General features: G+C 38.5%; 1 protein-coding gene across 2 annotated transcripts in view; it reads right to left on the bottom strand.

Moving 5' to 3' along the window:
• The window catches only part of LOC146606847 (protein NLRC3-like), a 1,106,670-nt gene that overhangs the window by 167,888 nt on the left and 921,850 nt on the right, over positions 1-16,932 (bottom strand). Inside the window, exons 2-6 of one of the 2 annotated variants that reach the window (XM_085349214.1) lie at positions 14,151-15,948; positions 12,785-12,958; positions 12,398-12,571; positions 12,048-12,221; positions 5,930-6,122 (exon numbers count right to left, since the gene is read on the bottom strand). In XM_085349214.1, coding sequence (XP_085205340.1) covers positions 5,930-6,122; positions 12,048-12,221; positions 12,398-12,571; positions 12,785-12,958; positions 14,151-15,948 — 2,513 coding nt within the window. Of the gene's footprint in view, positions 1-5,929; positions 6,123-12,047; positions 12,222-12,397; positions 12,572-12,784; positions 12,959-14,150; positions 15,949-16,099; positions 16,305-16,932 lie in introns of those variants that run through there. The other variant, XM_085349198.1, reaches the window with a different exon arrangement.

The following is a 16,932-nucleotide window of genomic DNA, read 5'->3' as shown; positions in this document are numbered from 1 at the left end:
ATGCGAGAGGAAACGCTGCCAGGTCTCTAGCAGCAAGGAGTAGGCAAGAGAAGCCATGTTCAGAAGAACAGTTCATTTTCTCCAGTGTTCCATTCATGTTCAGAAGAAGGTTATAGAACTGTTAATACAGACATTTCAATCTAAATACAGCAGATATAGAAGACTGAAAAAAACACACAAGTTCACTGACTAAAAATATCTTATTATTATTTTATTTATGTTTTACAGATTGATTTTTTTCTTATTAATTCTTAATTTGTTTATTTATTTTTCATATTTTGTGTTAAAAAATAAAAATAAAGAGATTTGAGAAGATTGGAATTTTTTAACCATGCCTTTCTTGTGGAAAACCTAATGCGGCCCAGCCTCACCCAGACTCTGCCTGCAGCGGCCCCCAGCTAAATTGAGTTTGAGACCCCTGTCCTACACCATAAATCAGTAAGAGAGGGTACGACCTCTCTCATGGCCCCAAGTGGTGTGTGCATGCCAGAGCACTCTGGAAGGCACACAGAGTCTTTACAGACTACTAAGGATCAAACCTCTATCATTATGCAATCGATTATACAACTCTAAGCATATATGAGTAAATATTTCTAAGCATAAATGACAATCAACAATATAAACCTTACAGCTGGTTTTAATAACAGAATTCATTTGTTTCTCAAACGAGAAAGAGCTATCGAGAAACACTCCTAAATCTTTAGTTCTTAACTTTTCCAGTGGGCCAAGGTCAACATTATCTGCTAATGCTAAATAGGCTGCCGTTATTAACTAATGCTAATTTGACATGAATTAGCATTATGCACTAATGCTAACACTTACTTTTTTTAAAAATGTGAGTAGCTAATGCTAACACTATTTCCCTTAACTTTATAACAATGTGAACGGCTAATGCTAACACTCTTTTTCCTAGCATTATAACATCTGAGCTGCTAATGCTAAGTAGGCTGCCATTAGCACCTACGTCTAATTTAAGGCAAATACGCATTAGAACCTAATGCTCATATCGTTTTCCTTTGCTTTATAACAATGTGAGCAGCTACTGCTAAATAGCATTAGCTAATAACAGCAGTCTAATTTAATGCAAGTTAGCCTCATTTGCATTACAACAATGTGAGGAGTTAACGCTAAGTATGCTGCCATTAGTGGCTAATTCTAATTAGGGGTGAATAAATATTACCAGCTAATGCTAATATCGTATTCTCTTCCCTTTTAACAATGTGAGCAGCTAGTGCTAGGTAGGCTGATGCTAGCAGCTAATGCTAAAGCTAATTTAATGTGAATTAGCATCACATTAGTGAGGAGTTAATGCTAAGTAGACTGCCATTAGCAGGTAATGCTAATTTTAGGTGAATAGGAATTGGCAGATAATGCTAATACCATATTTTCTTGCTTTATAACAATGTGACCAGCTAATGCTATGTAGGTTGCCGTTATTAGCTAATACTAATTTGAGGTGAATTAGCATTATCCCCTTATGCTAACAATGTTTTTTCTTACTTTTTAACAATACAAGTAGCTAATGTGAACACTTTTTTTTTTTTATTGAATTCTAATTTTTCCCTTGCGATGTGAAGAGTTAATGCTAAATAGGATGCCATTAGTGGCTAATTCTAATTTTAGATGAGAAAGCATTAGAAGCTAATGCTAATACCATATTTTCTTGCTTTATATCAATATTAGTAGGTAATGCTAAGTACGTAGCCATTATTAGCTAATGCTAATTTAGGTGAATTAGCATTATCCACTAATGCTAACACTGTTTTTGCCAACTCTTTTCCCTTGCATTATAACAATATGAGCAGCTAATGCTAAGAAGGCTGCCATTATTAGGTAATGCTAATTATTATGTGTGTTAGCATTATCCGCTGCTGCTAGCAATGTTTTATCTTGCCTTTTAACAATATCAGCAGCTAATGCTAACACTACTTTAATTTCAGTTAAACCTACTTAGCATTAATTAACTTCATTTAGCATTAAGAAGTTTTTGCTATAGGCTACCATTAGTGGCTAATGCTAATTTTAGGTAAATAGAAATTGGCAGCTAATGCTAATACCATATTTTCTTGCCTTATAACAATGTGACCAGCTAATGCTAAGCAGGTGCCATTATTAGCTAATACTAATTTGAGATGAATTAGCATTATCCGCTTATGCTAACAATGTTTTTTCTTACTTTTTAACAATACGCCATTAGTGGCTAATTCTAATTTTAGATCAAAAAGGATTAACAGCTAATGCTCATACTGTTTGCTTTGTAAGAATGACAGCAGCTAATGATATGAAGTCTACCGTTATTAACTAATGCTAATTTGATGAGAATTAGCATTATCCGATAATGGTAACTCTTTTCCCCTGCATTATAACGATGTCAGGAGTTAATGCTAAGTAGACTGCCATTAGGGGCTAACTCTAATTAGGGGTGAATAATTATTAGCAGCTAATACTAATACCGTTTTCTCTTTTTCCTTATAACAACTTGAGCAGCTAATGCTAATTTGATGCGAATTAGCATTATATTAGTGAGCAGTTAATGCTAAGTAGGCTGCCATTATTAACTAATACTACGTTGACGTGAATTAGCATTATGCGCTACTGCTAATACTGTTTTCTCTTACTTATTAAAAATGATAGTAGCTAATACTAATACTCTTTTCCGTTGGGTAACAACAAAGTGAGGAATTAATGCTAAGTTGGCTGCTTTTAGCGGCTTATTCTAATTAGGGGTGAATAATTATTAGCAGCAAATGCTAATACCGTTTTCTCTTTCCTTATAACAATATGAGCAGTTAATGCTAATTTGATGTAAATTAGCATTATATTAGTGAGGAGTTTGATTGATTGATTGGTAATTTATTTCAACATGTGAACAATATACAAGTACATTTAGAAAAGAAATGAGAGAAAAAAATATACTATACAAATTACATACAAAAAAACATTCTGATTAATTTACATGTTGAAAGGGAGTGGGAAGAAGTATACACTTATTTAATCCCACCCCTGTCCCATAAATTATCAGTGAATATTTAGTCAGCTTCCTTACTGATATAATTTGTAATAAAAATAGTGAACAGATTTCTGATATACTATATACTATAATATCACATCATGAATTTTTTGTTTGTTTGTTTTTAAATAGAGACATTCACTTAATTTAAATATTTTCCTTTTCTTTATAGATCGAGAAGATCATATTTTTATAACTCTTTTTGAACAGTTTTATGTTTGGACATTGCTTTAATTCCATATTCAGTTTGTTCCATAGTTTCACTCCTTGAACAGAAACACAAAAGCCTTTTCTTGTAGTACGTACGTTCATTGTTTTGAAGTTACAAAAACCCCTTAAATTATAACTTCCTTCTTTGAAAAAAAACATACTCTGAATATTACCTGGCAGTTCTTTATTTTTTGCTTTGAATAGAATTTGTGCTGTTTGGAATTTCACTATATCGTCAATTTTCAATATTTCAGACTGCAAAAATAGTGAGTTTGTATGTTCCCTATAACCTGCATTGTGGATGATTCGAATTGCTTTCTTTTGAAGAGTAAAAAGTGAATGTAATGTGGTTTTATAGTTATTGCCCCAGACCTCTGCACAATAGCTTAAGTATGGTGAAACCAGTGAACAGTAGAGAATATGAAGTGATGTTCTGTCGAATACCTGTTTTGCCTTGTTTAGTACTGCAATGCTTCGTGATACTTTGGAATGAATATATCTTACGTGAGCTCTCCAGTTAAGTTTTTCATCTATTATTACCCCCAGAAATTTATTTTCACTGACTCTTTCAATATCAACACCATTTATTTGAATCTTTGCATTTGTATTTAAACTACTATTTCCAAATAACATAAGTTTAGATTTATTCAAATTTAATGATAATTTGTTTTTATCAAGCCAGAACTTCACTTTACTTATTTCATTAGTCATATCCTCCAATAAATTCTGCAGATCATCACCAGAGCAAAAAATGTTTGTATCGTCAGCAAAGAGAACCATTTTTAATACTTTGGACACTTTACAGATGTCGTTAATGTACAAGTTGAAGAATTTTGGACCCAAAACTGACCCTTGGGGTACACCACAAGCAATGTCCATACATAAGGAGCAACCACCATTTATTTTCACAAACTGCTTTCTGTCACTTAAATAACTCCGGACCCAATCTAAAACTACCCCTCTGACACCATAACGTTCCAGTTTTCTTATTAATATATCATGATCTATAGTGTCAAATGCCTTTGTCAAGTCTATGAATAACCCAGCCACATATTGCTTTTTGTCTATGGAAATTGTGATGTATTCTATTGAATCTAATAGTGCCGATGATGTTGATCTGCTTGATCTGAATCCGTACTGACTCTCAGTGAGTAGTTTATGTTTATCTATAAATTTTTCCAGTCTGTTTTTAAACAGTTTTTCAAGAACTTTTGAGAATTGAGGTAGTAAAGAGACAGGCCTGTAGTTTGTGAAATGGTGTTTGTTTCCAGATTTGTATAGAGGTATAACTTTTGCTATTTTCATTCTATCTGGAAATCGACCAGTTTGAAATGATAAATTACAGATGTATGTAAATGGTTTTATAATAGCCTCAATGACTCTTTTAACCACTATCATATCAATATCATTACAATCCAAAGATTTGTGATTTTTACATTTTTTGACAATTTCAAGAACTTCATTTTCATCAACGGCTGTGAGAAACATAGAATATGGATTTCTGTCAATCAGTGTATCGGGTTTTTCCTGTGCTTTCCCAGGATGAGTGATTGTTCTTGCTAAATTTGGTCCAGCAGTTACAAAGAATTCATTGAGACTATTTGCCACAACATCCATATTGTATTCTTCATGGTCATTACAAATGAAATACTTGGGATAGTTCTTTTGTCCAGTCCCACATTTTATAACACTGTTCAGGATTTCCCATAATCTTTTATTATTATTTCTATTTATATCTAATTGCTTCTTATAGTATTCCTTTTTACTAAATCTAAGTATATTAGTTAACCTATTTTTATATCTTTTGTATCTGATTTCAGCATCTTTAGTTCTCGTTCTTAAGAACTCTCTGTATAGAGCATTTTTCTTTATACATGCATTTTGCAGACCTTTTGTTATCCATGGACATGCTAAGTGCTAAGTAGGCTGCCATTAGCAGCTAAAGGTAATTTGAGGTGAATAAGCACTAGTAGCTAATGCCAATACCCTTTTCTCTTGTGTTATAATGATGTGAAACGTTAATATTGTTCTCAAACAACAGAATGAGAATGAAATATTGATTCTAACAGGGCCCATAAACAGCATTAGCTTAGCAGCATTAGCTTATCAGAGTCTCCATCATGGTCACACAAATCCTTAGCGGAGCAAAGTGGCCTACTTAGCAATAGCTGCTGTAGAAAGCAAAGGGAAAACAGTATTAGCATTAGCTGCTAAATGTGCACTTGAGAACAAATCTATTGTGAATTCAGCCGTGAATGTAGTGTTTCCAGTAAGCTTCCATTTCCAAATGTTAGCTGCTCCTGTCTGCCTCTTTGTCACACACACAGACTGAAATGATTCACAGCCTTGTTTCATCCTTCTGTCAGTGTCACTGACTGTCACTGTGACTGTGGACATACAGCATGGGAAACACACACATGGCTGATACTTGTATCTAAAGTTACAAAATGTTGTCTCTGTCCAAATATTACCTAACTGTAAGTCTACTTTTAATGAAACTCTCAACATGACTTATCAGTTATCATTAATGTTCCTGCAAACAGACTCCTTGAAGACCCCCTACATAAATATCCATGTACTATCCAGCTAGACTAGTGTGTCTGTCCCTGAAAATATTCCTGCATGTGTGATTGTTCATGTCTCATCTGCAGGAAACAAACAGGAAGTGAGTGAAAGACACAGGAAATGATTCCAGCTCTTCCTCCTCTATCAGACATTCTCTCCATACCTGAGAGTGTCCAGTCTCCAGCCTGGATCCTTCAGTCCAGCCGAGAGCAGCTTCATTCCTGAGGGACCTGGATGATTGTAGCTCAGGTCCAGCTCTCTCAGATGGGAGGGGTTGGAGGTCAGAGCTGAGGCCAGAGAAGTACAGCCTTCCTCTGTGATCAGACAGCCTGACAGACTGCAGACACACAAAACAACAATCCATCTGTTATCCATCTCTATAGCAGCATAACTAAGTGATGGTTCAGGGTCACCTGATCCAGCTCTAACTATAAGTTTTATCAAAAAGGAAAGTTTGAAGCTGATCGTCAAAGTAGAGAGGGTGTCTGTCTCCTGAACTCAAACTGGGAGCTGCTTCCACACCCAGTCCAACATAGCCAGGCTTTCTTTGCTGCTTTGACAAAACCTCAAATCCCAGTCAGAGATGGTGAGCATCATCACAGTGATGATCATTTCTCTGTTAACCCAGGCTTTCTGCTTCAGGATCTGTGCACGCTCACAGAACAAGGAGACCTTTAAACATCATTTCACTAAATGGATGGACTGAGCTCAGCCTACAGATGAACTGGATAAATAAAGATTTGACCTCAGTGTGCTCAGTGTTCCTGTCTATTCCTAACATATTCCTAACATGATAGCTGCACTTTAGAGCTCTAAAACTGGAACTGACACATATTTAAACTCCACATGTTACTCAGTACATTCAGTTCTGACACTCGCCCACAGTCCAACAAAGGAAACATGGAGATTATTATGACCAAAAAAAAATATATTCTCAGGAATACACTCTAGTATCTTTATCTTTCAAACATAGCCTCCACCCTCTGAGGACCGAACACAGAAAATACGGGCGTATTAATAATAATAAAAAATAATAATAATTATAACAGTATTGTAACAGTATTGGTAATTACAGAAATTTAAAAACAAAAAAAACAAAAAAAACAAACAAAAAAAAACAAACAAAGGAAACAAAAAAAAAAAAAAAAAAAAGAAAAACATATCGTGTGAACCCCTCCCACCATCTCCCACCATCCCCCCACCCCTTTACCCCTGTATGGCTCTCAACTTCATCACATTCGTGTATACAAACAGCCCATATTTACACCCGTCTATACACAAGAATCAGCACAACATTCAAGAATTCTGATCAGAAGGGCCTAACCAAGGATCAATTCAGGGTAAACCCAGAGGAATTTACATCATCTCTATATTCTGTCAAGTCCAAAGACGGTAATACTGAAAGAAATGGTCCCCAAATTTTTTTAAAGGTTCCGTATTTCCCTTTTACACTATGCGATATCTTCTCAGGTGTACAGTAGGATGCTAACTCATTAATCCAATATCTCAGTGTTGGAGAATTTTCAGATTTCCAATGTGTCAGAATACATTTTTTAACTGCAGTACTCGCAAGTAAAATAAAATATTTCTTGTGGTAATCCACAACTAAAGTTATTTTTAAGCAAAGTTGAGTTTTTTATTGTCGCAGTACTTCATGTCTGAAGTATCACTTAAATGCATTACACGCTGTTGATGGCAGCAAACAAACCACCCAAACAAACAGAGGTGGGAGGCTTGGGCAGACTACGTAGGATCAGCTTGTGGGAGGAGTCAGGATAAAACCAAAGAAAGACAAGCTAACAAACGCCACAGTGAAGTGAGTAGCTACAAACTGCAGGCCGATTAGTGTTGTTGAAGAAGTCGGTCTGAGGAACGTTCTTAGGATCAACAAATGACGGCATGTATGAGCCTCAAGACGCAGCATCACAAGAAGAACACATGAGCTGTAGAAAAAGGAGAGACTATGAAAGCCACGGCGTTACAACGTGCACCAGCTGTTGGTCTCTCTGGAGACTACTGGGCGTGGCTGGGTAACCATGGTTACTTGGGAGTTACAGTACATGATATTAATGAAGAGTGGGAGCTGCGTTCTATAGCAAACAATTTGTTATGAGGTAATCAGCTGATCTTAGTTTAACCGGAAGCCCTTCACAATAATTGCAATGCCTTTATTTTGTACAACTACCATCAGTTCGTCTGTACTGATGGTAACTTAAAGTCACACTAATGTCGTTTAGTTTCTATAGTTTATGTAGTGGAAGTATACTACAGTACCCTGATCACTGATAGGACAGATTTATGTAGATATACACCTTTGTGTTTAACATTACTGCATTATAGTACTGTGATCTTTGTCCTTATATATGGCTATATTAGCTATACTGATGTACGTACATATAACTGGATATGTAACTTATCTATTCATCTTATTTGTCATGTATTTGTATTGTGTACTTCCTTTTTGTAAGAAACCACACACATGATCACAGCCGCAAGAATCAATCAGTGAAAGAATAAAGTGTCTCAAACCAAACCTTAAGCTCTTTATTCCACATGCTGGGATCATTTGGCCTTCAGTGGTGTTCTGGCTGACACACCGGAGTGACCAGAGTGCTAAAGAGTGAATCGGACACACCAGTGTCATCTCTGATATCTCCACTACATTTAATCGTCCTTCAGCTTGTGGCTGCCGTTAGCTGGTCTGCTAGTTAGCTGATTTGCTATTTAGCCGGTGTGCTAGTCAGCTGGTGTGCTGACCAGCGAACCAGTAGGTTACAAGATGAGCTTGTCTGTCTGATGAGCCAGCTCTCTCTGTCTTGGTCATTTTGTCCTTGGGCAAAACCTAACCTACCACTACAACTGTAGCTTACCTCCACCAGTGTGTGAATGTGAGAGTGAATGAATACAGGGAGTGCAGAATTATTAGGCAAATGAGTATTTTGTCCACATCATCCTCTTCATGCATGTTGTCTTACTCCAAGCTGTATAGGCTCGAAAGCCTACTACCAATTAAGCATATTAGGTGATGTGCATCTCTGTAATGAGAAGGGGTGTGGTCTAATGACATCAACACCCTATATCAGGTGTGCATAATTATTAGGTAACGTCCTTTCCTTTGGCAAAATGGGTCAAAAGAAGGACTTGACAGGCTCAGAAAAGTCAAAAATAGTGAGATATCTTGCAGAGGGATGCAGCAGTCTCAAAATTGCAAAGCTTCTGAAGCGTGATCATCGAACAATCAAGCGTTTCATTCAAAATAGTCAACAGGGTCTCAAGAAGCGTGTGGAAAAACCAAGGCGCAAAATAACTGCCCATGAACTGAGAAAAGTCAAGCGTGCAGCTGCCAAGATGCCACTTGCCACCAGTTTGGCCATATTTCAGAGCTGCAACATCACTGGAGTGCCCAAGAGCACAAGGTGTGCAATACTCAGAGACATGGCCAAGGTAAGAAAGGCTGAAAGACGACCACCACTGAACAAGACACACAAGCTGAAACGTCAAGACTGGGCCAAGAAATATCTCAAGACTGGTTTTTCTAAGGTTTTATGGACTGATGAAATGAGAGTGAGTCTTGATGGGCCAGATGGATGGGCCCGTGGCTGGATTGGTAAAGGGCAGAGAGCTCCAGTCCCACTCAGACGCCAGCAAGGTGGAGGTGGAGTACTGGTTTGGGCTGGTATCATCAAAGATGAGCTTGTGGGGCCTTTTCGGGTTGAGGATGGAGTCAAGCTCAACTCCCAGTCCTACTGCCAGTTTCTGGAAGACACCTTCTTCAAGCAGTGGTACAGGAAGAAGTCTGCATCCTTCAAGAAAAACATGATTTTCATGCAGGACAATGCTCCATCACACGCGTCCAAGTACTCCACAGCGTGGCTGGCAAGAAAGGGTATAAAAGAAGAAAAACTAATGACATGGCCTCCTTGTTCACCTGATCTGAACCCCATTGAGAACCTGTGGTCCATCATCAAATGTGAGATTTACAAGGAGGGAAAACAGTACACCTCTCTGAACAGTGTCTGGGAGGCTGTGGTTGCTGCTGCACGCAATGTTGATGGTGAACAGATCAAAACACTGACAGAATCCATGGATGGCAGGCTTTTGAGTGTCCTTGCAAAGAAAGGTGGCTATATTGGTCGCTGATTTGTTTTTCTTTTGTTTTTGAATGTCAGAAATGTATATTTGTGAATGTGGAGATGTTATATTGGTGTCACTGGTAAAAATAAATAAATGAAATGGGTATATATTTGTTTTTTGTTAAGTTGCCTAATAATTCTGCACAGTAATAGTCACCTGCACACACAGATATCCCCCTAAAATAGCTAAAACTAAAAACAAACTAAAAAACTACTTCCAAAAACATTCAGCTTTGATATTAATGAGTTTTTTGGGTTCATTGAGAACATGGTTGTTGTTCAATAATAAAATTATTCCTCAAAAATACAACTTGCCTAATAATTCTGCACTCCCTGTAGTGGGATTGTAAAGGGTCTTTGAGGGTCTCGAAAAGCGCTATATAAATGCAATCCATTATTATTATTAAGAGCATCTTTAGGCCTGACTGTGCTCATCCTTCCTCCAACCTCTCCTTACCAAAGATAACAACTACATCAGTATTAGCTCAATAACAATTTCTGCAATTCAATTGTGGACATTCATTTTTAAACCTTGTGTAAAACGATAAAACCTCAAAGTCTGAGCATTATTCTTTGTGCAAACAGCTCTTGCAGGTTCCCCCGGACTTAGGTTATTTTTATTATTTAATTACTTTCCTTTAAGCAGCTGTTCAGGCTACTAAACTCATCCCAGAAATAACAAGTGACACCATTAATAGTAGAGGTGGGAATCACCATACAACTCGCGATACGATATTATCACAATACTTAACGCACGATACGATATTATTGCGATTTTTTAAAATATTTTGCGATATTTAAATTCTGCACATAAAGGTAAACTTTATCAATATTCATTTGATCTAATATCAAAGTCTCACACTCAGTCTTTCTCTCATTTCAGTCAGTTTTATTGTTGACAAACTGAACGGTTTGTATTACAGTCTAGTCCAACTTAACTGAATGCAACCATCTGGTACAATTATAGCTATTCTGAACTATGCAATTTATGAAAACTATGCAGCCCCTTCAGCAACTGAAGAATTTGAAAGTAAATTTAAAAAAATATATAATTTTACATTAAATAAAAAAGTTTCAAACTTAATTAAAATTAAACATGTCTTAAATTAAAATAAGTAAACTGTCATGTTTATTGCTGCCAAAAAAAAAGTTAAACACATTTGGACAGTGAAGGAATGTCAGGATTGTTGCTCAGAAAAAGGATCAACATGCTCTGAAGTCAACATGCTCTGACTCCAGAGCATGTTGACTTCAGAGAAAAAATTGTTTGTAACAAAATATCGATTTCTGCTGTCCCTGTATCGATACATTATTAGCAAACAAAATATCACGATACTACACAGTATCGATTTTTTCCCCCACCCCTAATTAATAGTGGAGCTAACTTTAACAGGTGAAACTGATTTGACCTATAAGGCTACTGCAGTTACTTCTTATCAGGTTTAGTAGGGAAGACATCTGGATGAGGTAGTTAGTAGTATGTAGTTAGTACCGGGCGAGTCCCCTCCCCCACATCGGCACCAGAACCCTGTATTATCTACAGGGTAAGACTGCCTGTTTTATCAAACTATGGCCCTTACTACTGTGATCATTTGCAGCCCAGTGTGGCGCTCTCTCTGCTGGGATGAACCACTGGAGCTCACCCAGTCATCCCTTTCTTTCTCTCAAGAAGAAGTGAAATAAATATATTTATTATGTTACGAGTCTAATATTCTTTAAATCAAACTGTAATGAATTAATCAAGCAAGAAGATTTGGTGGCTCCACGTGTTGTAGAAGAAAAGATAAACATCTCATTTTGAGAAATCAGCCTTTAAAATTAAGTACTGTGAATAAAAAACAAACAGCGAGCCAATCAGCAGTCGCCAATATCCTCCTAATTTCATTCACAAAGAAATCAAATATATATATTATGGGCCCAAAGGAGCCTAAATCTTTAAATTAGGCAGTACATGAAGTATTTTTTTAAATAAACAGAGACATGACTATAACAACTTTTAGTAATTCAGAGTCCAATTATCCACTCAAATGTGAATAAAAGTTCACTTGACAGCTGTAAAAGTTACCTGTTTATACAATAATATAAATCACATTTCAAATGATCATCTGTGGAAAAGTTTGAATCCTGACCTGAGAGTTTCCACTGCACACTGTGAACTCTTTAGTCCAGCGGACAGAAGCTTCACTCCTGAATCCTGCAGGTCAGAGTTACTCAGGTCCAGCTCTCTCAGACTGGAGGACTGGGAGCTGAGGACTGAGGACAGAGCTTCACAGCTTCTCTCTGACAGGTTACAGCCACTCAGTCTGAAAAATAAAAGACAATCTATAAAACAAGTACTCATGTAGAGTTTGTTAATACATTTCACAACATTAAATGTTGACTTTCTATTTTTAAAGGAAACATAAACATACTAAGATACAACATCATATGTATGAACTTTAATTAATAATTCTAAAAACTAAATGTTTTCTGATCTGACCTCAGAGTATTCAGTTTACAGTTTAAACGTTGTAGTCCAGCAGACAGAAGCTTCACTCCTGAATCCTGCAGCTTTCTGATACTCAGGTCCAGCTCTGTCAGACTAGAGGACTGCGAGCTGAGAACTGAGGACAGAGCTTCACAGTTTTCCTCTGAGAGTTCACAGATGTTAAGTCTGAAGATAAAAACATGAATAAAGATTATTGTTAAAGTGTAATCAAGGTGCAATAGCTTATTGTCTTGTGCTGAGCAGGTTAGTAAAACTTCCGTTTAACTTTGAAATGAATAAAAATGCTATGAAACAAGGATAACTGGATAAAGACATAAACAAAAACAAACATCAAACACATAAACAAACAGAACTAAACATAATACAAATTGATCTGACCTCAGAACATTCAGTTTGGCATGTGGACTCTCCACTGCAGCAGACAGAAGCTTTACTGCTGAAGCCTTCAGGCTGTTGGTACTCAGGTCCAGCTCTCTCAGACTACAGGACTGGGAGCTGACCACTGACAACAAATTTTCACAGCCTTTCTCTGAGACGTTACAGCTGCTCAGTCTGTGAGAGAAAGGGAAAAAACAAAAACAAAAAAAACAAACAATATATGTGATCAAATTAAATTTGTTTATATGTTGAACCCTTTTTTTTTTTAAATTTATTTAAACCTATGAGACTATGAGTGCTACCAGTCCAGTGCACATGATTGGTACCTTGATGGTACCTTGCTCAGGGGTACCACAAGGTAACTATTCGGTGGATTCGACCCCTGACCTTATGATCATGGGGCGACCACTCTGCCTACTGAGCTAATAATTCTGTGTACACTGTCATACAATATTAACTAAAACAATTATTTTAGAAAATTTTAGTAATTCAATAATCATGCTCATTACCTGTGTATTGTGAATAACACTTGATTTTAAACACTAGCTGTATAAAACTCTTCCTGTTAAAGGTGTGTATAAAGGAGATGAGCTGAAATGCAGACTTCATGGAGAATGTTTGCTGTCAGCATATATCAAAGACAAAGCAGAGATCCATCCAGTCTCTTCCACTAAGCCCACAGAGGGACAGACAACCACTCTCACTCACACCTGCATGAAGTTTAGATCACCAGGTAACCTAACTGCATGTCTGTGGACAGTGGGAGGAAACTGTAGAGGACCCAGAGTGAACCCACTGTAATTCTGTGATAACACTGGTTATGGAAGCCTTACAGTTACATATGGTTACTGACAAGAAACACGACCTTAGAGGCAATTTCAGTAATGAAGACCGAGTTTCTCCCTCCATACAGGATGAAAACATGACAGCACAGCAGAGATTTATATTTAAAAAGGGAGGGTGTGCACTGAAAGTGAGATACAAACTTGAACTTAAATTATGAACATCAGAAAAAGATGTAGGTGAAGTCTGGCAGGTGAAGTTTGTGCTTTAGAATAAAACAACCAAACTCCTGGAGTTGGAGACAAGTGAACAAGCTGAGGATAATAAACCTGTCAGAGGGGCTGAAGCATCAGAGCTCATGTTCTTATAGGCTGGGTCTGGATTGTCCTTTGATAAGAGTTACAGAACAAAGTGTGTTTTAGAAATGCTGGAGTGAAACATTAAAACTACCATATATTTACTGAGTGACTGATGATCATTTAATTTACTATTTTAAAAAATGTTACAGTGCTCTTTGAACTCAGCATTTCTGATTTATTTCCCATGATTTTAACAATGAAGCGATGACAACATGTTTACTCACAGAGCTTTGTTGGAGGCTTTGACCACTGGTAGCAGCCTCAGAAGAGCCTCCTCTGAAGCAGAGTATTTCTTGAAGTCAAACTCATCCAGATCTTCTTCTGATGACAGTAAGATGAAGACCAGAGCTGACCACTGAGCAGGAGACAGATAACCTGTGGAGAGACGTCCTGATCTCAGGGACTGTTGGATCTCCTCCACTAGAGAACGATCATTCAGTTCATTCAGACAGTGGATCAGATTGATGCTTTTCTCTGCAGACAGATTCTTACTGAGCTTCTCCTTGATGTACTGGACTGTTTCCTGATTGGTCAGTGAGCTACTTCCTGTCTGTGTCATCAGGGCTCGTAGGAGAGTCTGATTGGTCTGCAGGGAAAGACCCAGGAGGAAGCGGAGGAACAAGTCCAGGTGTCCATTTGGACTCTGTAAGGCCTTGTTCACAGCACTCTGGTAGAAGTGTTTCTTTGCAGATTCTCCTGTTTCAGACTTCTTGGATGTTGTTTGTTGTTGTTCCAGCAGATTGAGTCCAGAGTTGCTGAAGGTCAGATGGACATGAAGAGCAGCCAGCAACTCCTGAACACTCAGATGGATGAAGCAGAACACCTTGTCCTGGTACAGTCCTCTCTCCTCTTTAAAGATCTGTGTGAACACTCCTGAGTACACTGAGGCTGCTCTGATATCGATGCCACACTCTGTCAGGTCTGATTCATAGAAGATCAGGTTTCCTTTCTGCAGCTGATCAAAAGCCAGTTTTCCCAGAGACTCCATCATCTTCCTGCTCTCAGGACTCCAGTGTGGATCTGTCTCAGCTCCTCCATCATACTTGACCTTCTTCACTTTGGCCTGAACCACCAGGAAGTGGATGTACATCTCAGTCAGGGTCTTGGGCAGCTGTCCTCCCTCTCTGGTTTCCAGCACATCCTCCAGAACTGTAGCAGTGATCCAGCAGAAGACTGGGATGTGACACATGATGTGGAGGCTTCGTGATGTCTTGATGTGGGAGATGATCCTGCTGGCCTGCTCCTCATCTCTGAATCTCTTCCTGAAGTACTCCTCCTTCTGTGGGTCAGTGAACCCTCTGACCTCTGTCACCATGCCAACACAGTCAGGAGGGATCTGATTGGCTGCTGCAGGTCGTGTGGTTATCCAGAGGCGAGCAGAGGGAAGCAGTTTCCCCCTGATGAGGTTTATCAGCAGCACATCCACTGAGGTGGACTTTCTAGGGTCAGTTAGGATTGTAGTTTTGTGGAAGTCCAGAGGAAGTCGACACTCATCCAGACCATCAAAGATGAACACAACCTGGAAGTCTTCAAAGCTGCAGATTCCTGCTTCTTTGGTTTCAGTAAAGAAGTGATGAACAAGTCCCACCAAGCTGAACTTTTCCTCTTTCAGCACATTCAGCTCTCTGAAAGTGAATGGAAATATGAACTGGATGTCCTGGTTGGCTTTGTCTTCAGCCCAGTCCAGGCTGTATTTCTGTGTTAAGACTGTTTTCCCAATGCCAGCCACTCCCTTTGTCAGCACTGTTCTGATTGGTTCATCTCTTCCAGGTGAGGCTTTAAAGATGTCTTCTTGTCTGATGGTTGTTTCAGGTCTGTCTGGTTTCCTGGATGCTGTTTCAATCTGTCTGACCTCATGTTCATCATTGACCTCTGCAGTCCCTCCCTCTGTGATGTAGAGCTCTGTGTAGATCTGATTCAGGAGGGTTGGGTTTCCTGCTTTAGCAATGCCCTCAAACACACACTGGAACTTCTTCTTCAGGGTGGATTTAAGGTTACGATGACAAACAGCAGCTGGAAGTTCTGAATAATAATAATAAAAATACAACTTTAACAATCATATTTTACAAAATGCTGATGACAATTTCTGACCCACTGAGAAATGACTGAACACACTGGTGTCACAAGTCTCTCATTTATCCAGCAGCTTAAATCTTTAGATAAATCCTCTTACTGCTCTGCAGACGGTCAGCCAGCTCCTCCTGCTTCATTCTCCTCAGGAAGTCCACTGTGATCTTCACAAATGCCTCTCTGCTGTTTCTCCTCTGCTCATCATCCTCCCTCTGAAACTCCAAGCACTGGGGCTTATTTGGATTCAGAGCCTTCTGGATCTTCTTCAGCTCGTTCTTCACAAAAGTGATGATGTTGTCCTCCAGCAGCTGGAACAGAATACTTTATGAATGACCCACCACTCTGAACTTTAGTCCACACAACATCCACTTCTTTACGATCAAGGGGCATATCATCCACGAACTCTTTACCAATTATAGGTTTGACTTTATCTGATTAACTGAGACTTTGTCCACAACTCTACGATCCCAAAACGTTGATGCTGTTCATATGAATGCAGCGATTTCAGTGGGAGAAACATTTCACTGGTGTTCAGAGCTGAACTACCAACAAGTTGATGATCAAAGCCAGAAACTTGGAGATGTTTCAGGTGACTGAGTTGATCGTACAGACAACTGGTCTTAAAGGTTCACTCTGTTTACACATACAGATCAGCATTTAAGGTTTGACTCTCATCATCCACTGGGGCACAAACTGGGCGTCATCAGGGCACTACAACACAGAACAAACACCATCCCCACAGACACAGCAGCCAGCGAAGCAGAAGAACTTCACATCAAGAAGGTCCTGAGTAAATGTGAACGCTGGTTTGAGGGCGGAGTCAAGGAGGCCATTTATGTGAAAAGACCATCTCTGAATGGAGGAGGGGCCCAAGGGTACAACTGTCACCATCTTACATGCTGTGATTGCAGCCATTCCCCAGCTCTCTGTGAACTG

The sequence above is a fragment of the Diplotaxodon limnothrissa genome, unplaced genomic scaffold (assembly GCF_057381915.1).
Source record: "Diplotaxodon limnothrissa isolate DT_005_m unplaced genomic scaffold, D_limnothrissa_male_GT1.1 unmapped_scaffold_4, whole genome shotgun sequence".
Taxonomy (NCBI): domain Eukaryota; kingdom Metazoa; phylum Chordata; class Actinopteri; order Cichliformes; family Cichlidae; genus Diplotaxodon; species Diplotaxodon limnothrissa.
Note: the sequence above shows the minus strand (reverse complement) of the source record. Positions and strands in the feature narration are given on the sequence as shown.